The 16,571-nt window shown below is 43.9% G+C and overlaps 1 protein-coding gene across 1 annotated transcript in view; it reads right to left on the bottom strand.

Annotated features, from left to right (window-relative positions):
- DYNC2I1 (dynein 2 intermediate chain 1) overlaps positions 1 to 16,571 on the bottom strand; it is a 75,535-nt gene that overhangs the window by 16,748 nt on the left and 42,216 nt on the right. The window contains exons 12-20 of the mRNA XM_062192937.1: positions 15,898 to 16,027; positions 14,567 to 14,678; positions 13,035 to 13,123; positions 9,157 to 9,286; positions 7,626 to 7,798; positions 6,134 to 6,296; positions 1,748 to 1,861; positions 1,589 to 1,650; positions 115 to 166 (exon numbers count right to left, since the gene is read on the bottom strand). Of these exons, the coding sequence (XP_062048921.1) occupies positions 115 to 166; positions 1,589 to 1,650; positions 1,748 to 1,861; positions 6,134 to 6,296; positions 7,626 to 7,798; positions 9,157 to 9,286; positions 13,035 to 13,123; positions 14,567 to 14,678; positions 15,898 to 16,027 (1,025 nt within the window). The remainder of the gene's footprint in view (positions 1 to 114; positions 167 to 1,588; positions 1,651 to 1,747; positions 1,862 to 6,133; positions 6,297 to 7,625; positions 7,799 to 9,156; positions 9,287 to 13,034; positions 13,124 to 14,566; positions 14,679 to 15,897; positions 16,028 to 16,571) is intronic.

Raw genomic sequence — 16,571 nt, 5'->3', positions numbered from 1 at the left:
AGCATTTATTTTTCAGGCAGCTAATTACAGATTTTTCAAAGCAGTTACTGGTATTTTTAATTTCTACTAGTTTTAGAAAACATCAACTAAAATTAATTTTTTAATTTTAATTACCTAAATCACTTATTGAACCTGCGATGTCTGCCTTTGGTAATTCAACAACCACCTGAAAACAAAATATTGAAAATGAACATTGATGTATTTTGTAATCATGAAACAATCTAAGCAAAGCATAGCGCTAATTAAGATAGCATGCTGTATTAGGTGCTAAAAAGATATAACTGCTCCAGAAAAAAGATGGATCATTATGTTTTAATTTTTAATTTATTATTTGAAAAGCAGAGAGACAGAGAGAGATGGAGAGTCACAGACTTCCCATACACTGGTTCACAACAGCCAGGGCTGGGCCAGGTTAAACCCAGGAGTCCAGAATTCAAGCTAGGTTTCCTACATGGGTGGCAGGAAACCAATTACTTCAGTTATCACCTGTTGCCACCCAGGAAGTACATTAGCAGGAAGCTGGAATCAGGAGCAGAACCAGGCAGGACATGAACCAGGCGCTCGGGTATGGGATCCAGAAATCCCAAGGGGCTTCTTAACTGTTACAGCAAAAACCTATCCTCAACCATGAACTTTAGGGACAATATTTTATTTTATTTTATTTTTGGGCTTAGTGATGATTTTTTAAGAAAGCTTTTATTTAATAAATATAAATTTCATAAGTACAATTTTTGTATTATAGTGGTTCTTTCCCCCATACCTGCCCTCCCACCCCCAAACTGTCCCACCTCCTACTCCCTCTCCCATCCCATTCTCCATTAAGATTCATTTTTAATTATCCTTATATATAGAAGACCAACTCTATATTAATTAAAGATTTCAACAGTTTGCACACACACAGACAAAGTATAAAGTACTGTTTGAAGACTATAGTTTTACCGTTAATTCTCATAGTGCAACTCATTAAGGACAGAGGTTCTACATGGGGAGCAAGTGCACAGTGACTCCTGTTGTTGATTGAATAATTGACACTCTTATTTATGATGTCCGTGATCACCCAAGGCTCTTGTCATGGGCTGCCAAGGCTATGGAAGCCTTTTGAGTTCACAAATTCCGACCCTATTTAGACAAGGCCATAATCAAAGTGGAAGTTCTCTCCTCCCTTCAGAGAAAGGTACCTCCTTTGATGGTCTCTGCTTTCCCCCGGGATCTCACTCGCAGAGATCTTTCATTTAGGTCATTTTTTTGTAGGGACAATATTTTAAACGCTGCTCAGGAACTTCATTAATAGCCAAACTCCGTTCACGCTCTAGGACGAGTCCTGATGCCTTCCTGTAGTTCTGGACATTCTGTTCCAATTGTCAAACCACATATCCACACTGAGGAGTCACGCTGGGCCCCAAACCTGCTGCACATAACACGTCACACCTCCTCCCCCCAGAACTAGAAAACCCAGGCGTGCTGCTGACTTCCCCAGGGCAGGCACCACACTGCTGCCCTGTTACTGCCCTGGCCCTGCCCCCGCACAGTGCTTTATCCACCCAGATCCCTTCATTCCTGCTGCACAGGGCCCTAGGCTCGCACTTACCCACACATTGAGCACGCCACTCTCATCCAAGGAAGCAACGTGGAATGACAAACCTAGTATTTCTAACAAAGAGGACAAAGAAAAGGTTTAGACAAGGAAACCACAAACCCAGCGACTGATTTAAGAATACAAAGAAAATGAGGGCTCAGGCTCGGGTACCTTCTTGAGTAGAGAAGGGTGAAAGCACAAAGCTCGGTTTCTTGCAAACAGACGTCGAGATCGGTTCCACTGCTTGAATGGGACTTCGATGGTTTACTGACAGAAGGATTCCATCTAGAGATGAAAGCCCACAGTACCACAAGTAAGTAGCAAATCAGAGAAATACAAGGGATGCCTGCATGGACAAACATGGAGGTGCTTCTGGGTCTGAGAGATCCAACTCTCCCCCACAGATTCCCCCCCAGAAAACCACAAGACCAACATGGACCACACGTAAAGTGACACTCTCAGCATTCCCAGGAAGCAGAGACCATGGACTTCAAAGTGCTTGGAAGAAGAGAAGCAAATCCCAATGCCAGCGCCCTCAGACAGACAGACTCTAACGCTGAGGCCAGATCCCGTGGGCTCTCAACAGCTACCGGGAAGTGAAGGGACCACCAGGAAGTGATGCAGCTTAGGAAGGAGGAGGCCAACAGAAAAGGAAGGTGCCACTGGAGACAGGGCAGTGCCAGGGACACCAGGGAGCAAGAGAGAAACCCAGGCTTTTATAAACCAAAGCTAGCTGGCGCCGCGGCTCACTAGGCTAATCCTCCACCTGCGGCGCCGGCACCCCAAGTTCTAGTACCGGATTCTGTCCCGGTTGCTCCTCTTCCAGTCCAGCTCTCTGCTGTGGCCCGGGAGTACAGTGGAGGATGGCCCAAGGCCTTAGGCCCTGCACCTGCATGGGAGACCAGGAGGAAGCACCTGGCTCCTGGCTTTGGATCGGCGCAGCTCCGGCCGTAGGGCCATTTTGGGGGTGAACCAACGGAAGGAAGACCTTTCTCTCTGTCTTTCTCACTGTCTAACTCTGCCTGTCAAAAACAAACAAAAAAAACCCAAAGCTAAAAGACACACCAGCCCCACCCACCATCACCACGAGCAACACTTTCCATTAAAGACACACATTTTGCAAATTAGATTACTTGTCTAGAAAATGTCTAGGAGTAGGAAAAAAAAAAAAAAACAGGCAAACTCCATACAAAGCTACTATAGAAAGAAAATAGAAAATACAAGTGAAAGCATTCCAGCTGATGAAAAGTCTCACACACACACACCCCACCCCCAAAAGACAACCACAAAGCAGAACTCTAGCAAAACTCAACATTCCAAATCAAGTTAAATCTTTTCAGAAAGAAACTGAGGGGGCAAGTGTTGTGGCTCAAGAGGTAAAGCCTCCTCCTGGGAATCCGGCATCCCGTATCAAAACTGCCTGCATCCCATATCTGAGTGCCCGACATGGAGTCCTGCCTCTACTCCAATCAAGCTTCCTGCTCGTGAGACCGGGAGGCAGCAGATGGTAGTGCGAGTACTTTGGTTCTGCCACACACTTGAGAGACCCAGATGCAGGTTCCTGGCTCCTGGCTTCGGCCTGGTCCAGCCCAGCTATGGCAGGCATTTGGGGAATGAACCAGTAGATGGGAGATCGATATCGGTATCTGTCTGTCTCTCTTCCTCTCTCTCTTTCTCCCTATCCCTCTGCTTTTCAAATAAATAAATAAATCTTAAGCACACACACAAATGTCACGGGTTGGCAATTACTCATCACGGTGAGCAACAAAGCTGTCCTTCAACACGTGAATGAATGAATGAATGAATGGAGGCACATCCACGCAGCAGAATATTGTTCAGTAAGCAGAATTTTAAAGAATATAAAATGAGGCTGGCACCGTGGCTCACTAGGCTAATTCTCCGCCTGCGGCACCAGCACCCTGGGTTCTAGTCCCAGTTGGGGCACTGGTTGTTTCCTGGTTGCTCCTCTTCCAGTCCAGCTCTCTGCTGTGGCCCGGGAGGGCAGAGGAGGATGGCCCAGGTGCTTGGGCCCTGCACCCGCATGGGAGATCAGGAGGAAGCACCTGGCTCCTGATCAGCGCAGCACCGGCCGTAGCGGCCATTTGGGGTGTGAACCAACGGAAGGAAGACCTTTCTCTGTCTCTCTCACTCTCTAACTCTGCCTGTCAAAAAAAAAAAAAAAAAAGAATATAAAATGAAATAAACTTTAAAGTGAGATATCAAGACATGAAAAGAAATGGAAGAACCTTAACTGCCCATTACTAAGTGAAAGAAGGCAATGAAAATACTACATGATTCCAACTAGATGGCATGCAGAAAAAGGCAAAAGTAAGGAAACAGTAAAAGGTAAGTGGGTGCCAGGAGTTAGGAGGGAGAGAAGGATGTACAGGAGAAACCACACTCAGATGTAATCGTAATCAAGTTACGGGAAGCCACATGCACAGAGCAGTAAGAAAAACAAATGCCTTTTTAAGCAAGAAAAAAAATAACAGATTAATATTTGACTTCTCAACAGAAACTGTGGAAGTCAGATGTAGAACAACAGAAAATCAGAAAGAAAAAGGAACTATAAACCTCTACTGTTGGGCATTGCCTAAGATCTCCACTACAGTATGGTGCCTGGCGGATGTTCCAGGGGCGTGTCTGTGGCTGCTGCTGTTAAGCTACGTAAGATTGGACCGCCTGCAGGGATAGGTCCGCTTTGGTTCTGGTCACGTGGACAGTGCGTGATCCCTATACTTTGCTCAAGGTGCCCCTGTGCGTGGTCCACCCAGGCCTGCGTGACCTTTTCGCTGATTGGCTCCCCTACCGTGCATGTCCTTTGTAAGCTTTATAAGCCTGCACACTTCCTCAATAAAGCGGTTCCTGCTTCGACAGAACTCATGGGTGCTTGCTGTGTTCTTCACCCGTCGACCTCACCTCTCCCGTTCGCCTTGTTGGGGAGTGTCTGTAGTGGCCCCTGCTGGTCAGCGGCCAGCCTAGGGCTTGAGACCCCGACACTCCACTTGTATGTCCTCCATACTATCTCTCAAGAATGAACATTTCCACACACAATATTATTAAATAACTGGATATCCATATACAAAAAGAATGAATCTCACCCAATACCTCTCCCCATGCACAAAATTAACTAGAAACCTAAAACCATAAAACTTCTAGAAGAAAACAGGAGAAGAGCTTTATAATTTTCAGCTAAGCAAAGACTGCTTATTTGTGACTCCAAAAGTATGATCATAAAAAAGATAAACTGAATTTTATTAAATGTAAAACTTTCTATTTGAAAACAGTTAAGAGAAAGGAGACCACAGATTGGGAGAAACATTCATTAGGGAATGGAAGTTAAAAATACAAGGTACTATTACATGCTTATTTTTTTTTTATAATAAGGTTTTTTTTTGTTTGTTTGTTTTTTTGACAGGCAGAGTTAGACAGTGAGAGAGAGAGATACAGAGAGAAAGGTCTTCCTTTTCCATTGGTTCACCCCCCAATGGCCACTGCGGCCGGCGCACCACGCTGATCCGAAGCCAGGAGCCAGGTGCTTCTCCTGGTCTCCCATGCGGGTGCAGGGCCCAAGCACCTGGGCCATCCTCCACTGCCTACCCGGGCCACAGCAGAGAGCTGGGTTGGAAGAGGAGTAACCGGGACAGAACCTGGCGCAGGAACGAACTTCTGCAACATGCAACTGCATTACCCTAACTGTAAGATTCCTTTTATTTGACCCCTGGAGTAAGGCAGACTATAGGGTCAGAAAACAGATCAGCAGCCTATGGGAAAGGAGAGAGATAAAAATCAAGGGTCACTGCTTGTGAGCAGGAACAGCAAAAAAAAAAAAAAAAAAAAACCATCAGAGAGAGAGTATGCATTTGGTCAGCAGGATTCCAGCCCCTGCAGCTGGTCACAAAAGGTAAGGTGTTACAGCACAGCATAAGCCATAAAACTGGGCACGTGTGCAGGCCTGGCCCAGGGAGTCAGTCTGACCCTGACAAATATTTCATTCCTGAGGATCTGTAACACAGGACGACATGAGAAATTTAAATTAGGAGAGATACACAAAGCACTTAGGCAAAGTCCTCAAACAGGGGAAATGCTTCCTTACTACCTACTGGTGGCTGCGGTACAGCATGGCACCACCTGTTCACCCGAGTCAGGCTGTGGGTCCCAGGAGGTCGCACTGTTCTGGTGTCTTTCACCCCCCAAGAGGTGACTATTTCAAGCACTAGTTAACTATGCCATAGCAGTACACACGTAACACACTTTGGGCTAACTTAGGATTTAAAGTTATTTTTTGGAGGATTTTTTGGTTGCTACAGCCTTAATAAGAAAACAAAAATTCCAATCATTGCTGGCTACCAGATAAGCATTCCTTGAATGGATTTTGGTTTTTTCTATTTGTCTGGTTTTTTTTTTTTTTTTTTTCTATTTGTCTCTTTTGCCCATGGGTCAGATCCCATCCCCTGAGATCTGAATGAACAAAGGTGAATAAATTCAAAAGCTCAGTCTTCGGATCTGCCATGGCTTTGCTAGGAGACACATCACCAGCACATACATGACACTGACCAGTAGAAAACGTTGCTGTCCTGAAGGTCCAAAAGCAATCGCTCAGCTTCACATAATGATGTATCCTCGAGTCTTCTCTTAAATCCCACACAACTACTGAGCCATGCGCTGTGCCAGCAAACAGCAAAAATGCTTTAACAGGGCTAAAGCAGCAACAGGTGACCTAAAAACAGGCACACAGAAAAGATGGCCAAAAACCAGGAAAACCATGTTCACAGAAGTTAGCTTTACTGACTCCGGCATCTGGCGCTTTTTTATTTTACATAGGTGTCGCTATAAAACCTTTCCCACCAGGAAGCTGTGACGTGTAGTAAATAGTCTGTGTACTTTTTTTTCTGCACATAAAAATTTAACTTGTCTGAGTGTCAGTTGCTTTAAATGGAAAATAGGGATAACAAAACTAGCTCATAAGATTGTTATAACCGACACAAAAGATGCTTGCACACATAGGGCACATAACAAGTATGGAGTGACCCCCTTCAATTGAACTCAGTTACCTGGACCTCAAAAATGGCAATTATATACTTTGTTCTTTTATTTACATTGCAATGCAAAAAGTTGCAATTTTCAAGTCCCCTATACCGACAAAAATTATTCTCAACAACTTCGGTGGAAATCAGTGTTTTTGAGGGCAAGAAATTTATAAATAGGAAAATACAAATAGAGCTGGCCATGCAATATCCCTTATTTCACACATCCATGGTTCAATCAATCATGGATGGAAAATATTCCAAAAACAACTGTGTCTGTACTAAACAGGAACAGACATTGTTCTTATTATTCTATAAACAATAAGGAATAACCAATTACATATTTATATTGTATGAGGTATTATACTATGAAGATGACTAAAAGTTCATAGGAGGATTGTGTAAGTTATATACAAACTCTATGTACTTTATACAAGGGATTTGAGTATCCTCAGATTGGGGGATCCACAGGAGTCCTGGAAGCAATTGCCCATGGGTATCTGGGGGATGACCTCATGTATGTCCCCTGTCAAAAAGGGAGCAAACGAAAAAGGGCAGGTCTCCCACTGGACCTGCACAGGCACCAAAGCCAGGCATCAACAATGAGGCGGACGCATGAAACTGAGGGAGGACTCTGAGGGACAGAAGCATTTCCAACTATTTTAAGAAACCTCAACAATACTAAGAACGACCCAAACAGTGCAAGGTTTCCCACAGCCATGTCCAGGGTGGCCAACGTTTTCACTGAGCCTAAAACGACACCCGTTACCTAATTTTCAATGGACCACAGAAGCCGCCCAACAATAATTCTGGGCCTCTTAGTCTGAGTTAGTCCTCTGAACCAGGAATTTCTATTGTCAAAACATGTGTCTTGCCACTGCTGCAACAGAGCTAGGCGTGACTGTGAGAAAGGAATGGTCTAAGTTCTCGTTCTCCCTCACTGTGCCTGCTCCCTCTCTCCCCTGCAGCTTCAGAGTCCATCACCCTTCAAATGATCAAACACGCGACTCCCTCAGCTGTACCTTGGACTCACATATCAGAACCTTCTGGGGCCCTGAAGGCTGCCAGATATCCCACACGCAGAGGATGTATCTTCCGTCCAGTGGATGGACAAACTCCTTTTCAGGTAAGTCATGAACAGAGACGACGGTCTGCCTCTGAACTTGAGAGGCATGCAAGCCGGATACTTTCCGATCTGGGGATAAGATTATTTTTGTATTTCAGTGATTTGCCAGAATCCATGTTAAATTAACACACTTCAGAATATCCAAGTGAATTTCAGTTTAATAAAGAAACAAACATGGCCTTTCAAATTTGGGATCTGATAAATGGCCATAGCCTGTAGCTAAACATTCTGTCGAAGCTGATCTTATGGTTTCACTAAAGAGAACTCCTTCAAACATGGTACAGTGCGGCCCAGGACAGGCCACTTCCCTCTACCTACTAGCTATTCACACCAAGACCAATGGGCACCAATGGTCCTGGTTTCACACCTGCCCTTGAGCACATTTCTACCGTAACCTACTGAAGAGAGAGCAACTGCTGGGCTTGCCCCGATTCCTGTCACCTCCTCATACAGACCAGGACCTGCAACAGCCCGATGCCACCTCACTAGCACCTTGTTCAAAGCAAGGAGGCTAACAGCTTAAGAAATCTAGATTCAGTCTTGCAAATGTAACTTGTTTCAACCATGAAAGCAACTGTATGCAATGATATCTTATGTTTGATGTTACGTGCTTCATTTACTTAGCATTTTCTGCTCTGTAACCAAGATCAACGTAAAACTCGAAGCATATCTATGGTAACTGCTGGGCATCTTAGACGATATCCAAACTAATGCAACTCTGACCCAAACTCTCTCATGCTGCTCCAACTGTTTCCTCTGTTCTATTTCAATAAATCAAAAAGGAGAATAACTGGAAAGAAAAAGAAATAAGGATTTAAGCAAATATAGGAGGGGAGCATTTGGCCTAGCAGTTAAGACGCCACATCCCATGTGAGGGTCCCTGGGTTTGGGTCCTGGCTCCACTCCTGATTCTAGCTTCTCGCTGATATACTCCCTGGGAAGCAACAGGAGATGACTCGATTCCTGGATTCCTGCACTCACAAGGGAAACCCAGGTTGAGTCCCTGGCTCTCAGCTTCAGCTGCCCCAACCCTGGCTGCTACAGGCATTTGGGGAGTGAACTACTAGATGGGAGATTGCTCTCTCTCTGTCTCTCTATTTATCTCTGTGTGTCTCTGCCTCAAATAATACATTTCTTTTAAAAACCATTAAAAAATAATATAATAATACAAAAAACTGTTAAACATCCTCATTTATTTAAGTTACTGTGTGCCCCTCTTCTAATCATTTTATGAAAGCTGTTAACCATAAATTTAACACATTTAAGAAAAAGAAATTTAACCACTTTCACATTCTGCAGAAATTGAGTCTTTCTTTTGTATACGAAAAATCCCATCACATGAAAGTAGAATGAAAAACTACAGGTCGCTATGTCAGCATACGTGTTAGTAGTTAAGTTCAACGCCGCATTCGAGGGCCGTCTCTTACTCTGAAGGAACGGCAGCTTAGTATTCAGCTGAGAGGAGCTGTCACTGCAATGCAGGGTGTGGTCTTGAGCCCTCAGATCACAGCTGGGCTCAGCTGCCAAACGATCCTCTTCCAGCAGAACGGAAATCACCTGTGAAAAACCAATCAGGCGTCTAGTTAAAAACAGACGTGTGTGCGTGCGTGTGCGTACACACGTATACACATATATAAAACGTACTATAATTTTAAGAATGTCTTCTCATTCTATCCATCTCCACAAATAAGAATTTGGCCCCACCACATAATAAATAAAAAGGGAACTCCAAGGTCATTTCACACAAGAGCAGCACCCAATGGGAAAAGGTCAAGTAAACCCCACAGGAGGGCCGTTACTTGACCTCGCACATCATTTTATTCACTAAATAATAAAAATCACAGGGGAAGGACAAAGGCTGAGTATTCAACACACTCCTATGTGCAAGGCAGCCTGAGGAACCTGGTGCACACGACCTCCCTGGGCTTTGGTGACGACCAAGCGTGTGCGATAAATCCATGTCTCGCTCTTAGAGGAGCATCTTTAGATCTGACAGGGGACGGGTAGAGACTGGGCGTGAAGCAGGCACATGGTGTCTGGTGATATCTGACGGGGCGAGTGTCAGGAAGCCAGGGAACATCTGGTGAGCAGCGTCGGGCTGGGAGCGAGGAAGTGAGGGAGTGGTAAGTGAAAGTGGCTGTGAGAAGTCAGACGGGGCCGGCACTGTGACACAGCAGGGTTAAGCTGTCACCTTTCAACACCAGCACCCCATTTAGTTGTTAGTTCGAGTCCTGCTACTCCACTTCAGATCCACCAGCCTGCTAATGGCCTGGGAAAGCAGAAGATGGCTAAGTGCTTCCATCCATGTGGGAGATCAGGACGAAGATCCTGGCTTCAGCCTGGCCCAGTGCTGGCCATTGCACCCATCTGGGGAGTGAACCAGTGAATGGAAGACCTCTGCTTCTAACTCTGCCTTTCATATTTATAAATTTTATATATACATTTTTATATTATATATATATATATATTGAAGATTTGTTTATTTTTATTTGAGAGACAGAGTTACAGAAAGAGAGGTAGAGACAGAGAGAGGTCTTTCCATCCGCTGGTTCACTTCCCAGATGACAAGAGTTCTACCAATCCAAAGCCAGAAGCCAGGAGCTTCTTCCAGGTCTCCCATGTGAGTGCAGGGGCCCAAGGATTTGGGCCATCTTCTATGGCTTTCCCAGGCCATAGCAGAGAGCTGGATCGGAAGAGGAGCAGCCAAGACTAGAACCAGTGCCCATAGGGGATGCCAGTGCTTTAGGCCAGGGTTTTAGCCCACTGCGCCACAGCGCCGGCCCCATCTAACTCAGTCAAATCAATCAATCAATCTTAAAAAAATTAAAAAAGGTTGGGTGTAAGGCAATGTTCAGTATGAAATGACAACATGGGAATGAAGACTAGGGATACTTCATGAGAATGACCAGGCAGGCATAAACGAGGGGATGGCTACTGAGAACTGACAGGGCCGTGTTTCAGGAAGATGGGTTAGAAGACAGAGGACGGTTGACAGATCAGGGATGGCCTCTTCTGCCCTCCCTTCAATTCCCACCCACCCCATCTCCACTCTCCACCTCACCCTGCACCCGAATGCCCTCCCTTCTTAGTTCCCATGTACTTAGGCTAAATGGAATCTGATAAAAATAACAATTTGTGAGGGAGCACCATCATATCACAAAAACCACAGATCCCTACACCACCACCTGTTCAGATCAGTCTGAAAATGCTGAATCCAGGTCAACCTGTCAAGGTTTAACAACTATGTGTTTACTGCTGATCTTTCCTTAAATCCTTAACTTACAAAATATATTTATAAGACAAATCCATTTTTGTAAGTTTTTTAAAAGATTTATTAATTTACTTGAAAAGCAGAGTTACAGAGAGAGAAACAGAAACACACAGGGAGATCTTCCATCCACTAGTTCATTCCCCAAATGGTCACAATGGCCAGCGCTGGGCCAACATGAAGCCAGGAGCCAGGAGCTTCGTCCGAGTCTCCCACGTGGGTGCAGGGGCCCAAGGACTTGGGCCATCTTCTGCTGCTTTCCCAGGTGCATAAGCAGGGAGCTGGACTGGAAGTGGAGCAGCTGGGACTCGAACCAGCACCAGTAAGGAATGCTGGCACTGCAGATGGCAGCTTAACCCACTGTGTCACAGTGCCAGTCCCACAACGTCTAATGAAATCTTAATACTGACGTCATATTTGCTGACATTTAGAAATTGTAACTAATAATTCTTCTGGTGATGTTTTTCTTTTAGAAATTCACACTGAACTATTAATGGAGAAAAAGCTACGATGACTGGTATTTGTTTCAGCATAATTAAAGATGAGTGGGTGATGGGGTGGTGGGGGCCCGTGTCAGAGGAGATGAACTGGCCACGAGGCAGGGAATACTGAAGCACATGAGAATTCACCATTCTGCTCCCTTACCTTTGTATGGATTTTGAAAAGTTTCCATACTCGGTTTAAGAAGTCATGAGTTGGAGCTTGCACTGTGGTGTGGTTACGCTCTCGCCTGCAGTGCTGGCCGCGTGAAGGCCGCGTGAAGGCCGTTTGGGCCCCGGCTGCTCCACTTCTTATCCAGCTCCTCACTATTCAGTCTGTGAAGGCAGCAGAGGGCTTGAGCGCTTGGGCCCCTGCCGCCCATGTGGGAGGCCCTAATGGGAGTTCCAGGCTCTTGGTTTTGGCTTGGCCCAGCCCCATCCCTTAGGTTCATTTGAGAAGAGAACCAGTAGATGGAGAATCTCGCTCTATCTCCCTCTCTGTGTAACTCTGCCATTCAAATAAATAAATAAATCTTTAAAAAATGAAAATCTAGGGGCTGGCATTGTGGCACAGTTGCTAAAGCCATTGCCTGCAATATGGACTTCCCATATGAAAATGGGTTCAAATCCGGGCTGCTCCACTTCCAATCCAGCTCCCTACTAATGGCCTGGGAAAAGCAGTGGGAGATAGCCCAAGTGCTTGGGCCCCTGCTGCCCATGTGGGAGACCTGGATGAAGCTCCTGGCTCCTGGCTCTGGCCTGGCTCAGCCCAGGCTGTTGTGGTCACTTGGAGAGTGAACCAGCAGATGAAGAACTCTCTCTTTCTCTGTGTTTTTCTCTGTAACCCTGACTTTCAAATAAATTTAAAAAAAAAAAAAACTTTAAAAACAAATCTAAAAAGAAATCGTGAGTTTATTATACAAATACACAAAATTTATGTTTGTCTTATCAACTAGTATGTCTAGGTCTTAGTCTATAGTTATTTTAAAATATAAGAAACTAATATTAAAGTATAGAATGTACTAGAATCCAAATACATACTTAGTATTTTAGTGATAAACATTTCTGAGTACCATTTTGCATACAAGAGCTTAATGAAAATATCACTGACATTTGTAGGGAAAAAGAAACTGAAAATGAGTAGCTGCTTCTTATCCAAGCTATAAAAGGCTCCAAGATTTCAGCAGCCCCATGCTTTTTTTTTTTTTTAAAGATTTTATTTATTTGAAAGTCAGAGAGAGAGAAAGGGAAGGAGAGACAGAGAAAAGGAGAGAAGAGACAGAGATCTTCCACCTGCTGGTTCACTCCCCTGATCATCTGCATCTCCCACGTGGGGGCAGGGCACTTGGGCCATCCTCCGCTGCTTTCCTAGGCCATCAGCAGGAAGATGGCTCAGAAGTAGAGCAAATAAGACTTGAACCAGTGCCCATTTGGGATGCCAGCGTTGTGGGCAGCAACTTAACCCATTATGGGACAGCACAGGCCCGTTCTTACGTCTCTGTGTATAATAAACTTTAACCACTCACACATAGACTAGAACACACAATGTAGAATATACCTGACAAGCTGCACGGAGAAAACTAGACAACCTTGGAGTATCAATCTTTGGTACAACTGCAGCATCAGAAATATCTCTTTTTTCACTACCTAAAGGAAAAAAAAAAAGGTTATATAACATCTACTAAATTGACTCTAAAACAATCATGCAAACACGTCTTAAGAGTTCAAAGAGATGTTACAGATGAACATTAAAAGTCCTAGATTGAAAAGTCAGAAAACTTCGCATCATATTCTCTCATCTATAACTGATTTTTCCCCTCAAAAAACATGCAGCTCAATTCACAACAGCTAAGACATGGAATTAACACAGATGTCCATCAGCTGAAGACTGGATAAAGAAATTATGGTATATATACACTATGGAGTACTATAGCGGTTAAAAAATGAAGTCCTGTCGTTTGCAACAAAATGGGTGGAACTGGAAACCATTATACTTAGTAAAATAAGTCACCTCCCCAAAAAACAAATACCATATGTTCTCCCTGAACTGTGGTAACTAACAGAGTAACCTAAAAGGTAATCTATAGGAGTAAAATTGACACTTTGAGATGCAATGATTTTGAACAGCCCTTGTATTGACTATTGAGGAAGAGTTTATTTAGGGTCTTTACTTACTATAGGGTTAATCTTATGGGTATAAAGTTAACTGAAAATAGATCTTTGTAAAACAAAAAGAATGGGAATAGGGCACCGGTTCGAGTCCTGGCAGCTCCACTTCTGGTCCAGCTCTTTGCTGTGGCCTGGGAAGGCAGTGGAAGATGGCCTGAGTCCTTGGGCCTCTGCACCCACATGGGAGACCTGGAGGAAGCTCCAGGCTCCTGGCTTCAGACTGGCACAGCTCTGACCATTGCAACCAATTGGGGAGTGAACCAGTGGAGGGAGGACCTCTCTCTCTCTGCCTCTCCTTTATGTGTAACTCTGACTTTCAAATGAAATTTAAAAGTCTTAAAAAACAAAACAAAACAAAAAAAAAACTACATTTTGTTTTATAGGAGGTCTGTAAACAGAACTCTATTTAAATGTATTAAGAAAGAGAGTTAAAAGATTCAATTTAACTATTACGTAAGTGTTAAGTTTAGGTAATTCCTTAAGGTGAGGCTTATCTGAGGAAAGCAAGTTAATATCATTTCCCTCCATATCTGACTTCCTCAAGAAAAACAATCAACCAGCAAAATATGTAACATGTAAACAGTTGCAGTATACCTACAAGAAGCCATGTGTCCTAGGGCTCTTCAGCCCGTGTCTACGGAACACATGTGCAAACTGCACTTTGAAACATAAAGATTCTACATTGGTGAGAACAGACTATCCTCAACCTAAGAGCAGAGTGGATCCCGGAAGTCCAGTTCCAGTGGCTGTTTGGAATGTGAAATCCTTCCCTGTGTGATTAGGAACAAAAGGCCCTGACTGGTCTCCACAGGCAGATTTAATCACCTTGTAGTTCAGCTGCTATAATGTTATTTCTTCAAAACAATATATGGTATTCATTCCCATAGTCACATTCAACACTGAAGAGCAAAATGATGTTACCTCCAGATACAACAGCACTCTCTCCTGGATGCTGGGTCCACACTTCCTTGGTCTCTATTTCTTCAGTTTGAATATCTCTTTCAACGTTATCTTCATTATACTGAACATATGCCTAAAAAGCAAAGGCATGTTAGAATTAGAATTAACATTTAGTCTAAGTATCAGAGCAATCCATCATTATTGAAAATGAAAATAATTTAAATTTTTTTAAGTTAACAATGCCTGTCCTTCTTGCTTATGTCCAAAACAGGTATAATGGCATATATAATAATCATGCAAAAACTGCTTATGTCTTAAACATTTGAAGTGTATAGGCCTGATTTTCAAACAACCACATCAAACAATTTAACCTGAGTTTCAGAACTCCAATACTTAGCCTACCCAGAATTTACTGGCTTTGCAAAACCAAATATAATTTCTGTATTTCAAAAGGCAACATGTTTCAATAAGGACAATTTTGTTGCCAACTGCTGTGAAATGAAGAAACATAAGCAAAGAAGTTAGAAAATTCACACTGAGAGTGAATTTGTCGATAAGCAAGGATTAAAACTTTGTTTCTTCAGTTCTATGCCATGACTTTGCTTTAAAAGAGTATGGTCCAAATACTTAATGTTAAAATAGATGGTACCATGGTCAAGGACATAAGAAAAACACAAGATATGTTGACTGACTTCTAAAGTTTTATAACCTTGATGTTCAGTTTGACCATTATATAATGACCGGAACACTACAGAGAAGTATAAAACTATGTGGGCTGTATTGCACTGAGTATGGATTAAAGAAAGAGAATTCTGTGTTAGGTCATTTGGGAAAGATCCGCACAGAGAATGGGCCTTGGGCACTGCAGACGAACACAGATGTTCCGGACAGAGAGGAGGAGGGAGGCACAAGAAGACAGAATACACAGAGAAGCTTGAGTGTTAGAAGTCCAGTTACGGGGAGTTCAGGCAGCATTACTGAAGGCTCGTGAACGGTAAGGGTTTTATCTACACAAGAATGAACATTACGATGTCATCTGAACCCCAAGAAACGAATCCAAACTTGACACTGTGCGTGACTTTAAATAAAAATTTGTACTAACAAGACTGTACTCAGAAGTTCAAAACCTTGTGCCACCACCTGCAACCCATTACACATGAACCACTCCCATGCTCCCCAAGGCTTTGGGACTTTCTTTAAACCTTGCATTTGCACAGTCTACCCAGGTTTATGAGTACCTATATCCTTCACTGACCAGTCCCAAATTCTAACATTCTGCAACAAGACACTGGAAGGCACAGACTTACAAGTTACTTACGTTTAGCCACTTGCTTCAAACAACTTGTACTAACCTGCTTGGTATTTTTTTTCCCAAAGTTTCTGATATACATGTCATATTCATTTACTGGTGGTAGATCCAGGAGAGAGAAAGTGAAGGAAAAATCTAAGTCAATAAGCCGAAGCAGCTTTGTACTCCGTGTTCTTTAAAAGAAAATGGAAATAAGACAAAAATGAAAGTGAGTGATTCACATAAGGAAGTCAGCAAGAGCAGGGGAGCATTGTGGCTGGGTGTCGGCCCCGGGCAAGGCTCAACTTGGGCTTGACTGTGAGCCTGAGGTATCCAGTACTTGGTGCACAGGGACAGGTGCTGTGCTGTGGTGGGCTAATCCAGGTATCCAATACTTGGTGCACAGGGACAGGTGCTGTGCTGTGGTGGGCTAAGCCGCCACACGGGACACCCGCTTCCCATATTGAAGTGTGAGTTGGAGTACTGGCTCCTCCACTTCCGATCCAGCAGGCTACAGATGATGGCACAAGTATTTGGGCCCCTGCCAACTACATGGGAGCCCTGGCTGCAGTTCCAGGGCCCTGGCTTTGGCTTGGTCCAGCCCTAGCTGTTGGTGGCCATTTGGGGAAAGAACCAGAGAATGGGAGGTGAATCACAATCTCTCTCTCTCTTTTTCCCCCCTCCTTTTTAAAAACAGCTGTTAAAATAACTATGTGGGACCAAGTGTGCCCCCAGCTG

Source organism: Lepus europaeus, chromosome 5 (genome assembly GCF_033115175.1).
Source record: "Lepus europaeus isolate LE1 chromosome 5, mLepTim1.pri, whole genome shotgun sequence".
Lineage (NCBI taxonomy): Eukaryota > Metazoa > Chordata > Mammalia > Lagomorpha > Leporidae > Lepus > Lepus europaeus.
The sequence above is the reverse complement of the archived record's forward strand: the minus strand, read 5'-3'. Positions and strand labels throughout refer to the sequence as shown.